Consider the following 22,923-nt stretch of genomic DNA (forward strand, 5'->3'; position numbering starts at 1 on the left):
CTTCCACACTATATTTCATATAAAATCTTTTAAAAATGTTAATTAATTTTTTTTGGGGAAACAATTGGGATTAAGTGACTTGCCCAGGCTCACGCAGCTAGGAAGTTGTGTCTGAGGCCAAATTTAAACTCAAGTTCGCCCAAATTCAGGGCCAGTGCTTCACTTCATATTAAATTTGTGAACACATCTGATCAACTCCCTATCTCTCCCCACCCAAACCAAATCCTTAGCTGCCTGAATTCAAAGAACCATGGGAAGATGAATATGAACTGACCCAGAGAACTAAAGGAACAATTTATACAATGGTACTAAACACACAGTAAGTGAAAAAAGCGTGAAAAAGAAGCTGAATTTGGAGTCCCTAGAAAAATGCTGGAAGGTTCTAGAACAGATAATGAAACATACCACAATACTCATGGCAGAGAGGTGGGACACTCCTAGGATAGATCATCTGATATAGCCATTGTATTATTTACATGTAATGTGGTTCTATGCTGTTTAAATTTTTTTTTATCATTATTTATTTATTTAGCTGTTTATTTATTTTTTATTTTTTTGCTGAGGCAGTTGAGGTTAAGTGACTTGCCCAGGGTCACACAGCCAGGAAGTGTTAAGTATCTGAGGCCAAATTTGAATTCAGATCCTCCTGACTTCAGCCGGCGCTCTGTCTGCTATGCCATCTAGCTGCCCCTATGCCTTTTTTAAAAGCAATTTTTGATTTTATTTATCAATTCAGTGAGATTTTGCTTTCAGTTTTGATCTTTTCTTTGACTTTTAGAATTTTTATTTTTGTGTTTAGCTGGCTATTTTGTTTAAATTATCCAAAACTTTTCCTGTTTTTAAGTCACATGCCCAATTCTCTGATCAGCTCTTTCTTCTGTTAATGAACAAATTGGGAGATGGACTTCCCTTCTCCCAAGGATGACTGGTTACATTCCAAAAGTTTGGGTATTTTGTCCTTTGATAGTATTACTTATTATTTCTGTGATTTGTTCTTTGTCCTCATCATTCTTTGGGGGGAGAGAGAAGAGAGATGGAAGAAGAGAGAGAGAGAGACTGCGCTTTCTGCTGAGATAGAGAGTGTGCTTGAGACTGAACAAGCCACTGGGCCATTTATTCGCCACTTCATCCTGGCTGGGTCGGTTCAGAATATACTTACTGCAGCAGAAAATTCCAAAAAGGTTTGGAAGTCAACCAAAGAAATATTTGTCCTTCACCTAACTACAGTTTGGGGAGATCGCCACGGCGTTGCTGGGTAAGTGACTCCTTGGGGTCAGGCCACAAAGCAGCTGATGAGGCAGGCTGCCCAGCAGACTCTGAACCGAGGTCCTGCCAATGATCAGGGACAGATTTGGGGCAGGCAGAAGGCCTCTCTACCCACTCTAGCACCACACACAGTTATTGCTTCCCTCTGCCTTCCTTGCTCCCATGCAGCACCAATACAGAAGGGTATGTGACACAGATTCCTTCCAAGGAGGAAAGTTCTTCCCTCAAATTCTATATCATTTTAAACCTATAACACTGATTCTTCTAAACTGGGACATGTATTTACTTTGGATTTTGGACAAGTCTTTCTTAACCTGAACAGTCTTGTTCAGTGGTCCTGAAAGAATTAGCTTCCCACCCTCTCCCCAGGTCAACTTCATTGCCAGGCTCCTCAAAAACTCTAAGCATTGCTCTCCAGAATGGACTTTTCACATGGCAAATGAACCCTGCTGGTAGTAGGTGGGTCTGCTCATGTGTGCACATGAGTTTGGGAGCAGGATGGGAGTTGGGGCTAGGAGGATCCATCACAGGATTCGACCTTTGGAGTAGGAAGGGACTTTATGGATCATCTAATGTTACTCTCTCTCTGCAGATGAGAAAACTGAGACTTGGAAAAGTGAGCCCTCATTCTGGCCCAAGGTCACAGAGACAGTTAAGTAGAATTGGGATTTAAACAGGCCCTCTGGTTCCAAACCCACCGTTCTCCCCCTGGCCTGGCAGGCCCTGCCCATAGCCAGAACTAAAAAGTGAGCCCAACCACCCATGAAAGCCAGGCTAGGTCAGGTAGCCTCAGGCAAAGACATCCACAGTACTGGGAAGGACAAAGAGCTCTGGAAGTAGGATCCATAGACATTCAGTAGGTTTTATCGCCATCATCTGTCATTTGAGTCCTCCATCCACCTATCCATTCAAAAAATGATATCCAGGCCTGAGGTATTCTCAGAGGGAAGCTGAAAGTGGGGGAAAAACTTCTGATGAAGTTTGCAGAGGGAGGAGGGGCAGGAGTATAGCTAAACTTTGACCAAACAACTGATGTTTATCAGGCACTTTAAGGTTTAAAGCACTTTCCTCATAACTCCTGTGAGACAAAGATTGCTTTCCTTATTACTGATGAGGAGGCTCCAGAGGCAGAGGTGATTGGTTAACTGCCAGCAGTAGGATTGGAACCCAAGCTTCCGGGCTCTGTCTCCTCAATTTCATACCATCTCTCCTTCTAACAGACGTTTCTGCTTCTGATACTCTGAGGTCGGTGGCTGATGGTGGTTGAGTATAGAAGCAATCTCTTGAAATTCCAAGTAGGACAAGCCCACAGATGGTGACCCCGATTCAAACCTAGCTTGGGAACCTGCAGTACTTGGAAGCATCTATCGGACTTTGCCCTGGATCAGACATTGTGGAGGTCCTGGGAGTCTGCAGGTCCCCATCTCAGCTGTCCTTAAGATACTGCAATAACACAATACTCACTCCCTCCAGAAAACAGCAGGCCAGAAATTCCCTTCAGAAGCATGCAGAAGGGGCAGCCAGATGGCATAGTGGATAGACTACCAACTCTGGAGTCAGGAGAATTTGAGTTCAGAGTGATTTCAGATCTCAACAAGCCACTTAACCCCATTTGCCTCACCAAAAAAAAAAGTAAGCAGCAGCATGCTGAGTCCAGCCCTAATAGAAAATCTAAAGTCAGGAATAGTCTAGAAGAATGAGCAAATAATAACAAAATATCATCAAAAAAAGATATGGTAACATGTATGTTACCTATTTCTTCATCCTCTATGAATTCATATAAGTTCTCCCAGAAGTCATCTCTTGCATCATTTCTTAGAGTACAATGTTATTCCATCATATAACGTATTCAATCATTTCCCAATTGATGGATACCCTTTCAATGTGCAATCCTTTGCCACTTCAAAAAAAAAAAGCTTCTATAAATATTTTTCTACATATGGATTTTTTTTTCTTTTTTAAATCTCTTTGGGGTATAGACTTAGTAATGGTATGAGTGGGTAGCTAGGTGACACAGTGGATTAAGTAACTGGCCTGGGAGTCAGGAAAACTGAGTGAAAACCCAGCCTCTGACACTTACACTCAAATAGTCTGTCTCTATTCTAGCTCAGGTCTTTTTACTTAGACTACTGCAAAAGCTTATGGATAATTCTCTCTCCCCACAGCTTCTCCATTCTCTAATTCATCCTTCACAGCTGTCAAATTAATTATCTTAAACAATCTAACTTGATTATGCCATTCATCTTCTAACTATTAAGCTCTTATTATGTGCCAGGAATTGTGATAGGAAGTGGGTCCCTACCCTCAAGGAACTTTATGGTGCAGGGATCCTCACACTTTTTAAATAGGGGGCCAGCTCACTGGCCCTCAGACTGTTGGAGGGCCGGACTATAATAAGAACAAAAACTTTGTTTTGTGGGCCTTTAAATAAAGAAACTTCATAGCCCTGGGTGGGTGGGTGGGGGGGTTAAACGTTCTCAGCTGCCGCATCTGGCCCGTGGCCGTAGTTTGAGGACCCCTGGAAGTGTAAACATCAAAAAGAATATAAAATCTATATGCCTCAGTTTGGCCTTTCAATACCTGCCTCTACATGTTGGTCCTCACCTTTGTTTCCAGTCTTAGTTTTCATTACTTCCCTTCACATATATACTCTCTCTGCCCTAGTCAATTGACCTGTGAGCTGTTCTCTAAGTACATTTCTCTTCCACCTCTGCACAAACTGGCTCCCTTTTCTGAAACCTTCCCTGCTTCATCACTAGCTTTACAGAATCCTCCAAAGCACAAAAGTGCTCCTGGGTGCCCAAGAGCATCTTATTTGCAGGTCCTTTATCCTTTGTGAAATTACTTTGAACAAAGGTCACATTTGTTCATGAATGTACGTGTTGTATTTTTCCATTCCTTGCTCCAAGAGAAAATAAGATCTTTAATGCTGGTATGGATTTGTTTTTGGACTTCTAGAACTTATTACACTCTTGAATGTAATAAGCAAATGCTTGTTGAATTGGATGATTGGATGAAGTTGGATTGAATGCTGTGAGGAAATCATGGTACGGTTCATTAAAAAGAACAACAACAACAAAAAAAAACCCCCACAAAAAAGCCTTGCATTAAGTACCTCTTAGGTACAAGGTACCAAAGGAGCTTTCAAACTACCCCAGAATATTTGGCTAGAAAACAGCTACTTAGAATTTTGACTGGTTCTGTATCTGCTCATAGCTGCAATTATGGCATCTGCTGGATAGAAAAGAAGCTCCTTTGCACCCAAGGTAGAGATATTTTGGCCAAGTGGTCTCCCCATTCTCCACTTTCTCACTTCCTCCCCTGTAGTACTGAAGCTAGGAAGCTAAGTGAATAAAGCCCTAGGCGTGGAGTCAAGAAGATCCAAGTTTAAATCCATTCCTAGTCAATTATTAGCAAATCATCTACATGCTATCTGCCTCAGTTTCCCCAACTGTAAAGTGGAAATAATAATAGCAACAATCTCTCAGGTCCAGGATCAAAGAAAATAATAGTTAGGGCTACTTAATAGATGCTAATCCTTTCTTCCCTTGCCTACAAAGCAGCTTTCCTTGGTCTCTGCACCTCTCCTAACATTTCATCTATCTCTGCTCCACCCTAAATATACAGGTATAAAATGCAAACTAGAAAGGATTAACTTGGGCGGCAGAGCAGACATGTAAATAATCCCCGCTTAAGGCCTACCAGTCCCTTCTCCCTTCAAGCTTTCTCTGGAGAGCTCCACTCAATTTGCCCCTCTGTGGAAGGCTCCATACTTGTAAGCAGACACAGACACTGAGCGCTTTATCTGGAGTTGGTTTATTATGGTCAAAGTGGCCAGGGTCCCCCTGGACATAGGAGAGGCCCTGACATAGGAGCAGCTTGCTCTGGGGTCTCCGAAAAGGGACATTACCTGGCTTGGAAAGGCCCCAGCCACAGTCCACTTGTCTAAGGCAGGCAGGCGTAGGACTTCTGTTTACTTTCTTTCTAAGCTATAACCTGAAAAACCCAGCTTTCCCCGGGAGGGTTTCAGCATGACTAGGTTGGGAAGGAGGCCAGGAGAGGAATTCATACTATAAACCTGAAAGCAGAAAGTCCTCCTAAAGAGCCTTCTACCTTCCCTCTCCCTCCTTTTCTCTTGTCTGACATCTTTTTCTCCTCTTTAGGATCTGTCTGCTTATTGCCTTCCAGGCCAGCCAGCCACTACCAGACAAAACCCAACTCCTGGTACCACACCTTCTCTTGAATCACAGTGGGGCAGCCCCACCCAGGGAAAAGGGTGCAGAATGTTAGGGAGGGAAGGTGAGCCATCCAAGTAGGCATACTAGAGCCAGAGGCTAGGCCAACAAGGAACAATAAGGGAAGGATCATTGCCTCCTAGCTTTCCTGCTTTAGAAAAGCCCATCGGATTCAGCTCTCATTTTGCATAAGGAGAACTGAGGCCCAATGACATGCCCCAAGGCGCAGAGGGGATAAGAATTCTACCGCAGATTCTGACTCCCAAAGGAGCACCTCGCTCACTGTGCCAAACAGTGCTGACCACACCTGACTGCCAGAACTGCAAAATACCAAATACTCATAACAGCATGTTTTTGGTAGTAGCAAAGAATTGGACATAGAATAAGTACTCATTGATTGGAGAATTGAAGTACATGGGGCAGCTAGATGGCGTAGCCAATAGAGCACCAGCCCTGAAGTCAGGAGGCCCTGAGTTCAAATCTGATCTCAGACATTTAACACTTTCTAACTGTGTGACCCTGGGCAAGTCACTTAACCCCAATTGCCTTGGGGTGGGGGAGGAAGAGACTTGAGGTACATGAATGAAAGACTAGTACATAACAAGGAATGACACTATGAAGAATTCAGAGAAGCATGGGAAGACTTATGAACAGAGCAGAATCAGGAAAAGAATGTACCATGCCATAGGACTACAACAGGGTAAGTGGAAAGGGCATTAAGATGCATCTGCAAGTGCTTCCTGGAGAAGAGCTAAGGAAGTTTGCCTTTTTTCCCTTTGTAGAAGAAGGAGATTGAGTGGGGAATATTGCATACATTGTAAGACACATTCACTTTGTTAGTTTTGCATTAATGCTTCTTTGCTTCTTTTTAAATTTTTGTTACAAGGGATAGCTTATTGGGTAGGGGGAATATTAAAAAATAAATGTGATGAAGCAACAACAGAAATCAAAAATATAAAATAAAACCTCCCAAGCCCTTTAAACATGTCAGCTGTTATTAGAAATTTGGCCTGTGAGGTTTAAGAACAGTAGGTTTCAGGATTCTCTAGACCTGGGGATCTCTGAAACCCTTTTAGAGGGTCTACAAATTCAAAAATAGTTTTTATTTCCAATATGGTAAATGTCTATAAATATAACCCAGATAAACAAAAATGCTTTGGAGAAATTCTCAATAATTTTTAATAGGACAAAGATACTGAAAACAAAAGTTTGAGAACCACTTTTTAAAAAGATAGGAGTCACACACCCGAGACAATCTAGGGCAGGAGAAGTCAGCTCTGGAGAGGAAGGGAAGCCTTTAAGGGAGAAATTCTGAAGGTACAAAAGGAAACAATTCCAACGCAGAGGCAAAAGGCGAGCTCTGTGCACAGACTAATGTGGATGCATAGGGTACTCATGAACCAACTTATATATTAAAAAAAAAAAAAAGACACATTTATCTTCCTCTGCACTCACTTAGAGCCTTTTCTTAAACAAATCTATTTATTCTCAGTAAGTCTTCCTAGGCTTGGCTGGAGGCCTTGTCTCCTGGTCTTTGCCATTTCTTGACATGGTCAACAGGAGGAAAGTGAGTGTACCACTTCCTTCAGTCTCACTCTTAGTTGCCCTATTGTATGATAGAAAGCACCTGCTTCCTCAGGGTTCTCCATCATTTGACTGGATCATTGCTCAAGTGAGTTCATCACTGACCAATTGTCCTTTATACATATAACCCTAAAGATGTGCCTTGATCTTTTTGACAAAACGTTTGCTTTTCTGCTTTTCATCCAATGACCAAAAGTCCCCTTAATACTTTTAAATTGATTACATGTTTGCCCACTGAATGGGTGTTGCCTCAGTCAAACTGTGAAAGACCTGAGCTTAAAAAGGCCAAGGTGTCCCACTGCCTCTAGGACCATCTCCAGTGGTTCTGATCCAAATCTAGCAAGAGATAGTGAGGCTGGAGACTTTGTACAGCACTGACTCATTTAAATCCAATTCACTTGCATGTCATGGCATCAACTCTCTGATGTCACAGTCCCCTTTGAGAACAAGGGACAAAGAACTACATAGATATAAATGTGATTTTCTAAATATACACAAACATGAATACACGTATACATACATGTACACATATATATCTATATACACATAGATACACACACACACACATACACACACACACACACACATATATATATATATATATATATCAACCTAACTTCATGTTGCCCCCCTGATAGATGTAAGCTCCTTCAAAGCTGGGCTTATTTCATTCTCATTGGAATCACCTCTATTTAGCCCTACATGACACAAAGGGGGCTGATGGGCTTAATAAATGTGAATAAATTATGGATTGACTGGATGATTGATTTGTGGATGCCTGACTGGCAGCCCCACTCTCCCTGCTCTATGGCTGAGTACCTAATCCCCCTGGGCAGGGCTGGAACCCAAAGCGATCCCCTGGCTGGGCACTTCCCAAGGGACTGATCTCTTTTCCCTTCCTTTTTTCACCTCAACTACTAAACATCCCCATTTTTGAAGTTGGGAAGCCCAATTCTTAATTACCTATGAAAGCCTAATTAACAAATGGTATTTGCCTTCAAACAACAGGATGCTAATCTTACAAACTCCTCTTTGAGTCATTTGGGTTTCTGAGACACCCTTAAACCTTCCCAAATTATGTTTCTCAATTCGCTCCATTATTTTATCCAATCTAATGAGTCTTCACTCAGTCCTGTCATTTGGAACTGCCAGAGGTGATGCCTCAAAAACCCACTAAAAAGATTTTAATCCTCCCTGATAGTTAACATAGAACATATCTCTCCTCTCATTTCCCAGGTCAGTTCCACTGTTGTAAAGTTGTTCATTCATTCATTCGTTAACTTACTCATTTATTCATTTCTCTGACAAAGGCAGTGCAAAGTGTTAAACTTTAAGTGAATAAAGACTTGGCTTTGAATAATCTTCCAAAACTTATTAGTTGTGTAACTCTGGAAAAGTCACTTAACCACTGTTTGCCTAAGTCTCTTTATATGTAAAAGGTGATCATAACAGTAACTACTTCTCAGACTTGTTGTAAAGATCAAATGAGATATTATTTTATATTACAGCAGAGATATTGGTACATGGTAGGTATTTAATGTTTTCTTTCTTCCTTCCTTTTTTCTCTCTCCCTCCGTCTTCCTTCCCTCCCTCTTTTTTCCTTCCATCCTTCCTTCCCTTCTTCCTTTCATTCCTCCCTTTCTCCGTTCCTTCCTTCTCTCTTTTTCTTTCTTCCTCCTTCCTTCCCTGTGGCAGAAAGCAGGACACTTCCACCATTAATATGTTTTAGCCCTGGCCACGGTTTTGGCCCAGACTAACCGAGCAGCTTCTCTTCATCGTCAATAATTACTTATTCCTCTTGCCCGCCATGATTTGACCACAATAGTCTTTCTTGTGGGCCAACCACATCTTGCCTTCATCGTCCTGAGTCCCTTACCTTTTCGAAATCCACTGATTTGCACCTTGGATCCACGTTAGGATTTGCATCCTGGGCACTGGCATAGGTCACAGTTCCATTCTCCTGAGAATCCTGGTAAAGGATAAAAAGAGAAGAATTTAGAGTGAGTAAGGAAGTGTGCAAGGACAGAATCTGCCACAAATCTATCCACATTTACTACAGAATGGGGATAGGGTCAGAACAAGAAATCATTAACAAGGAACAGGGGGAGCTCCTGAGCCCAGAGCTTCTTTGGCCCTGTCAGGCAGCCATCTCTCAGAAGGAGGCCAGGCTCAGGCAGAGGCAGGTACCATGAGAGCTCCAGGGCATTTTGGGGCACTATGATCGGGCCTACCTTTGGTGCCAGAGGTTCCCTGGGGATGGAGGTGAGGATTTCTTTTCCTTTCTCTCTTCCTCCCACCCACCCACCAGGGCCATGGTTCAATGTGCCATTTAGAATCCTGGAGAATTAGAGATGACTTCCTCATCTCCATCAGCTCCCTCTACCCAGCCCCTCAGCTCAGATGTGAAGGAAGGAGCTAGGAGAGGAAGCTTCAGTGGATTCAAGTTTATGTTGAATTAGCAAAGTAAGAAAAATCAAAGGGGAAGCAGAATACACCAGTGAAAATACCCAGAGGTCCAGGGTACAAAGCTGAGATCAGAAAATTCCCTCCCTCCCTTATGTCTTCCTCAGTTCAGCTCAAACTTCAGTCAAAGTGGATTCTGAGCAATCTGTAATAAGGGCTTTTTGCTCACTCACTTAGCAAGTATTTCTGAGGCTGGGCTCAGTGCTAAGTGATGGGCATGTGGCAAGTACAATGAATGAAACAATTCTCCTTGCAAGGAGCTGATGCTCTCCTCTGTTGGAGAGATAAACAGAAGTCTACATGGAAGACACTGAAGAAAGGAACTGTCAACAGACTTGGGAAAAGGCCTGGTATCTGCCTTTAATTCTTCTTTTTCACTTTCACTCTGATCCAATTTCAACTAGGGGGAGGGGGTCAAGGTTCCCCAAAGGCAAGGGGAAAAGGGAGTTTTTTTCATGGGGCAGCCATGTGGGATTCCAGGAACCTCAGGGCTCTCTTCTCCTATCCTCTTCCCTCTATCCCCATGATAGCTGCCTCTTTTTCTTTTTCAGATTTAATAGTTTCCCCCCCCCCCCCCCAATTACATGTAAAGAGGAAGAAGCTTCTTACTAGGTTTCCCTTCTCCAGTCCTTTCTACAGAAACTGCCAGGAAGTAATTATCATTACCATCAAGCACTAGCAATTAGTCAACAAGTTTTTATTAAACACTTACTAAGCCATAAACAAAAGTAAAGCAATCACTGCCTTCACAGAGTTAACACGTTATAGGAAGAAACAAAACTTACACACAAAAACAAAAGATAAATACAAGATAATTTCTGGAGAAAGAGGCAGAACAAGTGGAGATTAGGAAAGATCTGGGGCTTGAGTTGCACTTTGAAGGATACTAGTCATTCTTAGAGGTAGAGATGAGGAGGAAGGGCAGACTGGTCATGGGGCACTGCCTTGGCAAAGGCACAGAGACCAGGAGGCCATGTATGAAGAACAGTGGGAAAGCCAGGATGGCTTGACCAAAGATTGTGTGAATGGGAATGATATGTAAACAGGAAGAGAAGTCATTACAGTCTGGTTATGAAGGGCATTGAATGTCTGTAAACAGGCTGGAGCAAGATGATGAAGAGTAAGGAATAACAGAGGAGTTTGTATTCGATTCTGGGATCATGGAGATCCACTTCAGGGTGACCCAGGCAGATTACCACTCCAGAAGGATCACTTTGGCAGGTGCATGGAGGATTGGAGAAAGAGGAGACTTGAATGGATAATGAGTGAGATGGGAATTGAAATCATGGTCTAGGTGGTGGCAGGTGTGAGGGGAGAGACACCATATAGGTAGAAGGGATAAGTCTTGGTAAGTGGCTAGATGTGGAAGAAGAGTGAGAGAGAAGAATCACAGATGACTGAAAGGGTACAAATTGGGGTGACTGGGAGCCCAGGGGTACCCTTCAAACAGGAAAGCTCAGAAGAGGGAAGAATTTTGGGAAAAGTCAGATCTGTGGAATTTGAGATGCCTATGGGATATCCATTGTTTGAAATATCCCTAGGTGACTGTTATAAGGGACAGCGGTTCAAGAGAGAGATGATGGGCAGACGTATAGATCTTAGAGTCATCTCACAAGAAAACTATAATTGAACCTGGGGGAGATAATGAGGTCACCAAGTATGGAGGTATAGACAGGGAAGAAAAGGGGACTGAGGCTAGAACCTTGGAGTATACTCACAGAGAAGAGGATATGAATGATAATTCAACAAGGGAAACTGAGGAATGTTCAGAAAAACCCAGAAAAGAATAAGTATCCAAGAGGAGAGAGTGGTCAACACACTACAATACAACAGAATACAACAGAAGTCCAAAAGGCTAAGAGTTGAGAAAAGGCTTTTGAATAATGGTAATAACAATAATAATAATGGACATGAATGCTTTAAGCTTTGAGCTTTACATTTCCCTTGCACAACAATCCCATGCTGAATATACATTGTTATCCCCATTTTATGGGTGAAGAAACTGCTCAGGGATGACCACATAGAAGGACTCGAAGACAAGATTTAAATCCAACTCTCTTCTGTCTCCCAATTCAGTGTTCTTTTCAATACCTTCACTCTATTGAGTATTCTCCCTGAATGTTTCAGAGGATAGAATCAAGTCTGAAGACTCATCTTCCTAAGTTCAAACTTGACCTCAGACACTTCCTAGCTATGTGACCCTGGACAAGTCACTTCACTTTGTTTGCCTCAGTTTCTTTATCTGTAAAATGAGCCAGAGAAGGAAATGGCAAAACATCCAAGTATCTTTGCCAAGAAAACCCTAAATGGGGTCATGCAGAGTTGGACATGACTGAGAAACGACTGAATGATAACATCTTGCCAATATTCTCTCTTCTCTCCTCTATTCCCCACTTTACTCCCCACTCTAGAGCAGCGACTTTAACTCCTCATTCTTGGACAAATGCAGTAGCCTGATGCTGGGTCTCCCTGTTTTCAAGGCCTTCCCCATTTGACTTCATCCACCTTTTAGCCACTAAGGTGATTTTCCAAAGCACAGGTCCAACCAACCATGTCATTCCCCCTACTCAATAAACTCCAGTGGCTCCCTATCACTGCCATGATAAAATACAAAATCATCTGATGTTCAGAGCCTTTCATGACCTAGCTCTTCCCCTCACCCCCTCCTCACCCCACCACCTTTCCAGCCTTCTTATACCTTACTCCTTTACTCTTAGATCCAGGTTCAGTAGCCTCCTGCCTGTTCCTCCGAGACACTTTCATCTCTCAACTCTGGGCATTTCCATGCTCCACCTTCTCATCTTCTTGTGGCTGTTTTGGTAGCTTTCTTGTACCAACTTCCTTCAAATGACAACTAAAATCCCATCTTCCAAGAGAAGCCTTTGTCAACCTTCTTACTTATAATGCCTTCTCTCTTTTAATAATTTCCTATTATCCCATATATTTGTTTGCTTGTGGTCTCCTCCATTAGATTATGAACTCCTTGAGGGAAGAAATTGTCTTCTGCCACTTTTTTGTATCTCCAGCACTTATCACAGTGTTTTGAGCACGTAATAGGAGCTTAATAAATGCTTACTGGATGAGTATCAAATTGAATTACTTGCTGCCCTCTAAACTTTATATTTTCCTCCCTCTACACTTTGGCTGATGCAACTCTCCTCACCAAGAATGCTCTCTCCCACCAGCTTCAATCTCCACACCCTTCCAGGAAAACTTTATGGAAGCTTTTATAGCCAGGAAAAGGTATCACAAGATTTCAGAATAGATTGAACCTCAAGATTCTCTATGTATAAAACCATGGATGAGATAGAAAGGACCTAAAAAAATCAGCTAGACCAAGGCTACTTAAATTTTTTCCACTCCCAATCCTTTTTTACCGAGAAATTTTCATGCAATCCCTAGTAAACAGAGATATACAAACCAACCAAACATTTACTGATGACAAATCATAATTTCATAATCATCTATATTTAGTTACATGACTCCATATGGGGACATGACCCAGGGTTTAAGAAGTTTTGATCTATACCAGTCTCTTCATTTTATAGCACCCTGATACCCCTCTGAGAAGACCTGTAGGTACTTAAATATCTGGCAGAATGAATGAATCAAACATTTTTGGCTTCAGGAGATGGGGAATTCTGTGATTTAATTGCAATAATTATGCTCAATGGAATAAATTTAATTTAGTATATAATCTATAATTTAATTCTATATATAATATATTATATATTTTATAATGGTGTTACATCATAATACATAATAAACTAAATTCTATATCCCCAAGCAAAACTGTAAATGTGTCCTTCCTCTCCCTCTCCCAGCCATTTGGGAACTCATACAAATATTTCTGCCACTCACTCTGGGGCAAAAGGGATCTTTCCTCTTGTGATTTCCAAGTACCACAGGGATTTCTTGGGTAGTTGATGTATCTATGGAAGTGAGATCAACAAGATGAATAAGAAAATCAAAGACTCTAAGAGCCGGGACCTTTGAGGTCATTGAATAGAAATCCTCTCCAAAACATTACTGACAAGTGGCCACTGAGGCTCCAATTATCAAAGACCTCCAGTGGCCTGAAACTCAAAAAGTTCCAAGTTAAAATGTGTGACAAAGATACAAAGACTCTTTACCTGCAAAAGGCTAGCCCAGCAAGACCCATCCCTTCAGGGAACACTCAACGACTGTGGCAAAGCCAGCATTTCTTTATCTCAGAAGTGGCTGAATGTTTTGGGATAATTCCCTACATAAGTCTAGTGTGGACCTGAGATTATCAGCATCCTCCGCCCTAAATGCCTGTAGTAGAGTAAGAAAGAGGGAAAAGATTCTCTTGGCTCAAAGGAATGGTTGAGGCAGGGAGCATCCTCACTCCCTCATCCCAGCTTAAATAAGATATATCAGGGTCATTCTTTATCTGCGAGGATGGGGAAGTAAGACAGTGAAGAGTACAGTTGTTGACCACCCAGGTGAGCCATGGGAAGAGTGATTTTTCAGATTACTGCCTCAGGCACCACACCCCTGTCACGGCCTAATTTATGAATATCATTAATCCATCATTACAATCCACAATTCATCATTCTCCATTACTACACTTTTGAAGGACACAAGAATGAGTAATGTGTTAGTAAATTATCAGGATGGGGGGGAATAATTAACATTTCTACCTAAACTGGAATGACTCAGTTCTTACGCGCCTCCCTTGTGTTGCGAGCTCTCAGGATGCCTCTCCTTCAGTGATCACCTCAATAAAGCTGGGGAATGAGATTTCTGAAAACTCCACAGAATATTCTCAAGCATCTCTTCCTGAACCTGCCTCAGATGATATGAAAATTATGACCTTTATAGGTACTGAAGTACAAGACAAATGACAAAAGAGTCAGTTCTTTCTACTTCTAAATCCGTGACTCAAGGTTAGGAACCTAGGCAGGGGGATATTGGTAAATACTTAATAACTGGCTTCCCGAGTACATACTTTTGAGTTAAATTTGCATTATTAAAATTTTCTCCATTTTCATAGATCTAGACAATCTTTGCATCTTTGTGTCTCAGGACAGGGAAGAAGAAAGGGAGAGAAATAGAGGAGGGAGGGAGGGAAGAAGGGAGAGTGACAGAGAGAGGAAGGAGAGACAGAGACACAGAGAGAGGGAACAGGAGAGTCTAGTCCAAGGCAAAGGGGCACACCCCTTTATGAGGGGTGGGAGGTAAATGCTATAACAAAGGAGTTAGGGAAGGAATGGTCACATAAGGAGCAGGAGTACCAGGAGAGAGCTGTGAATATATTTACAATCTCTCTCCCATAGGCATAGTTTCTTGCATGCTGAGGTCCTTAAGAGCAAGGACTGTTTGCTTTTCTTTGTACCGCTGGGTTCCTGGTGCAGAGGGCCCAGGTACATAGTAGGTGCTTATTTGTCTTGAGTAAGTGATTTAGAGAAGAGAGAACTGAGGGAGGAGGGGGATGGAGGGGCTGGACAGTGATATCAAAAACTGCCTAGAGGTAAGAAAGATGAAGGCTAATAATTCCATTTAGGATTAGGACTATAAACCCAGAGCTGGGAGATAGCTTCATAATCATTTAACATAATTCCCTCAATATGCACATGAAGAAACTGAGGCTCAAAGGGAGGTGAAGTAGCTTTTTGGGCCTCAGAAATAGGGCTATTGGTAATAATAATAATTTATTGGTCAAAATAAGAGGAATGGAACAAGTATTTATGAAATGCCTACTGTGTGTCAGGCCTGCTGCTAAGCACTCTACACATATTCTCACTTCCTGACTCCTGGCCATGATTACACAGGAAAAACATGATTGGGATTTAAGACTGGGCCTCAGTTCCACCTCCCAATACAATCTCTGTGACCTCATGCAGGCTAGTTTCTTGATATGTAAAAGGAAGGGATTGGAATTGAGGGCCTCTGTGGCTCCTTCCAGATCTAGAGCAGGATCCACTGGCCTTTGTCAGAAGCTCCAATTTCCTCATTTAAAATGAAGAGACTAAATTGGATGCTCTCTGACCTGGCCCTTCTAGGTCTTGATCTTTGGGTCTATAAGAAGCAATTAGCAGATAGGGGTTTTGAGCAGAGGAGAAACGGAGGCTCATTGGTGACAGCCCAAACAGACAATTTCTTGGAAGAAGAGAAAGGCCTTCAAAGCCCCTTGTGATCCTCATCTCCTTCTTTCTCCTCTGAGTCTCAGACCAGTGACTGCCCTAACGAAGCCTAGAGCTTCTGGGGGCCAGGAGGTCAATCCCCTGTGCTTTTGTTTTATTTTGGGCTTTTCTTTACTTTTAAAGAGGTTGATAGACTGAGATATCAAAGGTTGGATTCTGTAAGCAGAAGAAAGGGGTTGAGCTCAAAGCAAACAGGTTTAACCTCACCCCAGATTAGACTAAGAGTATGCAGTATGACCAGGACCAAGATTAACTCATTCTGAGTGAGGCTCAGGAACTACTTATTCTATTAAGATTTCTGCTGTTTTTACCTCTGATGCCCATAATGCCCCTGCCCATCACCACCCTCATGCTCACCCATTTCTATCTTTAGAAGGTTTTCCCTTCTTCAACCTCCTCCATGAATGTTTCCAACTCTTTTTTCCTTCCCTTCCAAAGTGATCTCTCCTTGATCCAATATGCCAGAACCTTAGGCTTAGGTTGGAACTTCCCTTTGCATTCATCTCACCTTCCCTTGCAGCAGAGGTATTTGCCTTCTAACCAACCCTTCCAATTATACTGTGGATTCCTTGAGTATCATCTCTATATCTCCAGTACCTACTACTGGTGTCCGAATATAATATGTACTTAAAAAATGTTTAGTGACTGAATCTTTTTACACCCATGAGTTCATTTGATATTTATAATTTTGAAAATAAATAGAACAAGTATTATTTCCATTTTAAAGAAGAGGAAACTGAGACCCAATTGAATTAAGAGTCATGTCATTGATCAGAATAAACCAGAACCCAGATTTTCCAGTTCCTTTTGGGAACACAACAGATACTGTTCCTATTAAGAGACTAAGATCCATCCCTTTGCATGGAGAAAAGTCAATGGTCACTCCCATAAGTGGTCCTTTGAAATTCTGCCTTAGTCCAGAGGTAAATTCCTGGATTTTGGATAGGGAGTTATTTTGGGGAAGAAGGGTGGAGTAGGGTAAGGGAGAACAGGGAATGGCACAACAGTTGAAAAACCCTAACAAGCGCCTATAGTCAGGCACTGAAAGAGGTCTGTGTGCTAAGTGGGTAAGGGGACCAGGAAAAGGCAGGAGAGCACAACATAAAAGAGTGTATGTTTGGGAAATTCTAGACTCTGGGCACTCAGGAACAGATAGCCTTTTATTTAGTAGACTGGATTTTGGAAAAACTTTCACATCAATCAAATGGAGAGCTCATTCCTCTGCTAAGCCATCCACAAACTCCGTTCACTTCTCCACTTGAGGAATTAAGTGAGGGAACAGGACATTTTGAAAAATGGATAGACTTGTCCCAGGTTAGGACAAGGACCAATAAAAGAAGAGCCACTGCAGATGAGATTTAGCCACATCTGTTTACTGATGTTCAGGTTAGAGTTGGAGATTTTACTTCACTGAAGGGCTCTGCTCAGTAGAGGAAAGCTGGGTTAACAAGTCCACTTTTGTGGCACCCATGCTGGTGCTGGGTATTTTAAAGATCAGAAAAATTTAGATCTGATGGGAGATGGTGGGGGAGGGGGAATTGGAGAGAGGAGTGTGATTTCAGTGTCCAGTATATCTAGATACCCAGGGCCTTCAAAGTGGCTTTTCTCTTATTGGGGAGGAAAGGAAGGTACAATTCTGCTTGGACCACTGGGCCAGTTCCCTTCCTCTCCCACCTTCCCCACTCCCTGATAGATGGTGTACAAGGGTCCAATAACTACATCTGGAAATAGACCTTTCCCCCCCATTTGGTAGTTTCTCTTTATCCTAGCTGCATCGATTTTGTTTGTAAGAGAGTTTTTCTCATTTTTATCTTTTACAACCCCTCAATCCCCCTTATTTAAGAATTCTACTCCCAGTATGATAACGCAACAATCTCAAAACTATTTGGTAGTAATAAAAAAAAAAAAGAAAAGAAAAGAAAAGAAAAACAGGTCAGTGGAATAAAAATAGAAATAATTGAACTTAATAGTGTTCGATAAACCCAGGAAGCTAAATTATGTGGGGGAATGACTCCCTATTTAATAAGAACTGATGGAAAAACTGAAAAATATTTTGACAGAAATGAGGTTTTGACTAACATTTCATACTATATACATCAATAATCTCAAAGCAAATATAGGATCTGAATATTTTATAAAAGAGAATTTAGAAATATAGAATCCTCTCCTACTCCTCCCCCCAACCTCAGTCACAACATTAACATACAAATTCCTAGGACTTATAAGGTTTGGGTTTTTCTTCTTTCTTTCACACAGTCAGTTTCATTAAACAGGAATTCATTACTAAATAATTGGTCAGTTGAGGCATTTTTTAGCACAGGGCTTCTTAAACTTTTTCTTCTTACAATCCTTTTTCTTCCAAGAAATTTTTATGTGACTTCGGGTTTTTAGGTATATAAAAAAGATATGCAAACCAAACATTTACTGATAATAAATCATAAAGAAATTTATTTTAAAATGATTCTTTGGTGTGTGTGTGTATATATATGTAAATATATGTAATTTTACCATTTATTAAAGATGAAAGCAAATTTGCACCCTAATGAAATGGATGGGCTTGTTTACTTTTACATTTTTTCAGATTTTTAAGTGGACTGACACTCACTGAAACAGTATAACCTTTTCTAGGTGGAAAAAGAACAACAGTGGTTTGAACCCCTAGGAAAAGCTGTCCAGTAGCCAAGAATTCTGAGAATGTATATACAATATGGCTGTCTAATTTTGCCTTTCAAGCCTTGTCCACAAATAGGTTCCAGCACTGGAACCTTAATCTGCAGAGGGGAAGAAGGAGACATGATTAATAATTCAGTCTCTTAAGCAGAAGAGAAGGGAAAATGGCAAGAGTCATTACTGCCCTAAGTGACAGGCTGCTAGAGAAATGCAGGGATTCTTTTCCTTGGAGAATTTCTGACAGAAGCTAGATGACCAATTGTTGGGTTTGTCACAGTAGGAATTCCTTTTGGGAAAGGTGTCAGTTAATCAACAGCCAATCAAACAATTGAGATCCTTTCCAATTAGAAAATTTTGTGAAACTTTTCCAGGGCATTGCTCTCCTTCACAACTAGCCCCCACTTACCTTACTACCCTCAGTTCCCTCTTTCTCTTGGGAAAAGGACCATAATGTCTGGGGTAGTGATGGTGGACATAAGGTAGAAAGGAGGTGGGAGACAGGGTGGAGAGGGGGGAGGTAGGGTTGGGAGTGGGAGGTAGTGGGGAAAAGGATAGTAGGGGGATTGTGGAGGAGATAGTATCGAAAGTGGGGAGAGATAGGGTACGGTAGGGGGAGAATGTTTCCCCAGGCCAGATAGGCACAAATCTGATTTTTCTTAGGAATGCTTCTTAGTCTTGAAAAGACAATGTTACCTGGTAAAAAGAACAATTTGATGTAATTAGAAAAACTGGATTTGAATACCAGCTGATAGGAGTGGTACACACCCCTTCTCAGCTAGGATACGGGCACACTACCCAGAAGAATAATTCTAAGCAACGCACAACTTCCGGGTGGTCACCCCCTCCGCCTGGAATGTCAAAATTCTCTTTCGGAATTGTTACCATTCCATGACTGAGGGGACACCCACTGGGCGCCCCCTCCCCATCCTCTGCTGGGCTCCTGGTTCAGGGCCATCTGCCTGCGTGGGCTCAGCCTGGCCCATGTGAGCACAAGGCACACAAGCAACCACAGTCCTGGAAGGTCAGATTAGATTGCATTTCTCCAGGCCAGCTCCACACCCTCAGGCCCCACCCAGATAAAGTCAGAGGCAGCCTTCCCCAGCTTCCTTTGTTTTCTAAAACTGGGCAGGAGAGAAGGCTCTTTGGGTGAGTGGGCCCAAGGAAGAAAAGGAATCTTGGGGCACAATTGTCTCCTGGACACCCGGGACCATGGGGCTGAGGAGGAGGAGAAGGCCTGTTCTTTTCCTTTTTCCCAGGAAGAACACTGATTTGCAGTCAGAAGACCTATGTTAGAATTAGCATGCCTACCTACAGTCTCCTCACTGGTCACTGAGGGCACTGGACTAGATGGCCTAAGGTGCCCCCCAACTTTAAATCTTGTCAGCCTCAGAGGGAGATAGTAATTACTCCTAGAACAGCTTAGAATGGGGCTCAGGCCCATCCTAGAAGATGCCCAGGCCCTGATGTCCCTGCCCAGCAATTTGAGGGACCGCTATCCTAACCTGAGCCTGATGGGGCCCTGACTCAGTCGCAAACACTAGTATGGGAGGCAGCTACCAATACCCACGAACCCAGTTCAGGGTTTCGTGGTTGGCCCTCAGCCACCAGCTAGGATACCTCCACAGTTCCCTGGTCCTATTATGCCAAAGACCTTAAAAAAAGTTACATCAGTGTTGGCAGGTTGTTGGTGCTATATGTGATTGGAACTGACGGTTCTATATATCTATATATCTCAAACCGTGGCATTTCCCTTCAGTCTCAGGGTTCCAGAAGTCCCAAATGTCCTTTACTATCTATCTGGGAGTAACCCTTTGTTGCCCCAGCACTTAGCATAGTGCCCGATGCCTAGCAGACTAAGTGATCAAAAGGAAACATTATACTAAGGGGTAATAATTTACAGACAATTTATAGGGTAACCTTGCTTAAATCAATCATTCCATCAAAAAAGCATTTATTAAGCACTATGTACTGGTCAGTATGCTAAGGCTCTTGGAGAAAGAAACCAAATAGTTTCTGTCCTTGTAGGGCTTTGCTTCTGATGGAGGACTATGACATGCACATGGATGCACACCTCTCACATACAAGCAGATAATTTTGGGGGTACGAGGAGTGGCAGGATGGCAGTGGCTGCCAGAAAGGAACAGAAAAGACCTTAGGCAGACCTCAGTTGAGTCCTAATGGAAACCAGGGATTTTAAAAAGAATGAGATGAAAAGGGATGGGAGACACAAAATGTAAAGGCATAAAGATAGAAAAACAGACTGTAAGGAACAGAGAAGGCCTGTGTGACTGGACTGTCAAGTACAAGGAAGGGAGCAATAAATATTAAGACTGGAAAGGTAGGTTGGGGCACAGTGTAAAGGCTTTAAATGCCAAACAAGAGTTTGTATTTGATCCTAGAAATGATATGGAACCTCTAGAATTTATTAAGTAGAAAGGTGATGTGGTCTGACTTATCTGTTAGGAATATCACTTTGTCTACTGTGTGAAGAATGGGTTAGAATGGAAAGAGACTTGAGGCAGGGAGACCGGTGAGGAGACTATTGCAATAATCCTAATAAGAGGGAATGAGGGCTTGAACCAATGGTTTTTTAGGGGTTAAAGAAACTTGATCCTTTGTAGGATAAGTGAGTCTGAACACTGACCCTAAGGTTGCAAACATGTCAGACCAGAAAGATGTGGTGGACTCCATGGTAACAGGGATGGTGGGAAAAGGAGAGTTAGGGGAGATAGAATGAGTTCTGTTCTGAACATGAAATTCACTTTGAAATGCCTGAGAAGCAGTTGATGATGTGGCATTGGAACTCAGAAGAGAGACTGACTGGAAATACTGACCTGGTAATCATGAGTTAATACTTGTAAAACACTTGGCAAAGGACCCGGCATATATGGGGTGCTTCATAAATGCTTATTCCCTCCCATTTGCATGGAGAAGATAACCAGACCCATGAGTGCAGAGGCGATCACTAAGGGAGGGAGCATAGGGAGAAGAGGTCCTGCCACAGAGTCCTGGGAATACCCTCAGCATCAGTGGGGACAGTTGGGTATAACATCAACCTTTTACTTGTTGGTGTACATCCTATTCCCACAGATTAGATGGTGAGCTCTTTGAGGGCAGGAACTGTGCTGTTTTTTTATCTTTTCATCCCAAGCCGTCAAAGGTTAAATGAGATACTCCCCTGAATGACATGACCAGGCTTTAACACATTAGAAAGAAATAAAGACTTGTTTAGTTAAAGAGAGTCCTTAAAGAGATGTATCAAAGCAAAAGAATCTGGGAGCTCCAGTGAGATGGAGAGCAGCCCCAGGGCTCCGGTGGTGTCTAGTCTGATGGAGGCAATGTCCAACCAGGCTAGGTAAGAACCGAGGCAGAGAATGGCCTCTTTTATCTAGTAAAAAAAAAAAAAAATCTATCTGGGAGGTGGGGGGGGGGGACAGGGGGAGGGAAGGCTCTCAGAGTTAAAGGTTCAAACAGAAACAATTACTATTTACATTCATTCTGGGCCATTCTGGCCCAAGCAATGACCAAGTGGGGCTTGGCCTAGGACCTATTCCTAGTCAATCAATGAAAGCCAGATTGGGTCTGAGTTTGAGGTGTAAGGTTTAAATGGTTTGGGGTTTAAGGCATAGTCTTTAAGAAAGAAATCTAGTCCGTGAACCCTAAAATATCTAGCGAGGTTTCGGCAATGTAGATGTTGCATTGTGTAGAGTGCTGAGTCCAGGATTTCCGGAACCAAGTTCAAAACCTACATCAAACCCTCACAAGTTGTGAAGCCCTGGACACTTGGGCTCTACTTGTTGCCTCAGTTCTCTCTGTAAAATAGGAATATCTTCTTCCTGGGGTTGATGTGAAGATAAAATAAGGTAATTGTAAATTGTTTAGCATGGTGCCTGACACACAGTGAATACTTGATAAATGCCATCTTATTTTCTTCCTTCTACTTAATAAATATTTGTTGAACATGTTGTTGACTTCAATTTTAAGGAATTAACTTGATTCATTAAACATTATTAAAACCCTTACTATTTTTAGGGTACTGTGTACCCCAATGACACATTTATTAGATGACAATGACAATTTATTACAAGTGTACTACTTCTGGGTAATACACATGAAAATCTCATGTACAGAGCTGATTGAACCCATGGAAGCTAATGAAGGCATAAAAGAAGAGAGAATAGAAATGGAGACCTTGATGAGCTAACAAGCTCCTGACATAAGTGAAGAGAGAGAGGGGAAGGATTAGGAAATATTCATATCCATTCACAGGATATGAAGGAAAGGAAGAGGAGAGCCAGGAGGTAACTACTAATTCAGCCATGGCTTTGAAGAGTGGGAGAACAAAGGAGGAGATAGTATCTGGTGAAAAATTGTCACAAACTTCAAGGAGAGGAAGGAGGATGAGGCCTGAGAAAATGGCTATTGGATTCAGCGGCTATGAAAAGATTGTTAACCTTGAAGGAGGAGTTTTGGTAAAGTGCCAATGAGAATGTCGCCAGACAACAGAGGGTTGAAAATTATGTACAGACACTTTCTGG

General features: G+C 42.2%; 1 protein-coding gene across 1 annotated transcript in view; it reads right to left on the minus strand.

Annotated features, from left to right (window-relative positions):
* FA2H (fatty acid 2-hydroxylase) overlaps positions 1-22,923 on the minus strand; it is a 78,684-nt gene that overhangs the window by 18,562 nt on the left and 37,199 nt on the right. Inside the window, exon 2 of the mRNA XM_031949995.1 lies at positions 8,962-9,054. Coding sequence (XP_031805855.1) covers positions 8,962-9,054 — 93 coding nt within the window. The remainder of the gene's footprint in view (positions 1-8,961; positions 9,055-22,923) is intronic.

The sequence above is a fragment of the Sarcophilus harrisii genome, chromosome 2, assembly GCF_902635505.1.
Source record: "Sarcophilus harrisii chromosome 2, mSarHar1.11, whole genome shotgun sequence".
In the NCBI taxonomy this organism is placed as follows: domain Eukaryota; kingdom Metazoa; phylum Chordata; class Mammalia; order Dasyuromorphia; family Dasyuridae; genus Sarcophilus; species Sarcophilus harrisii.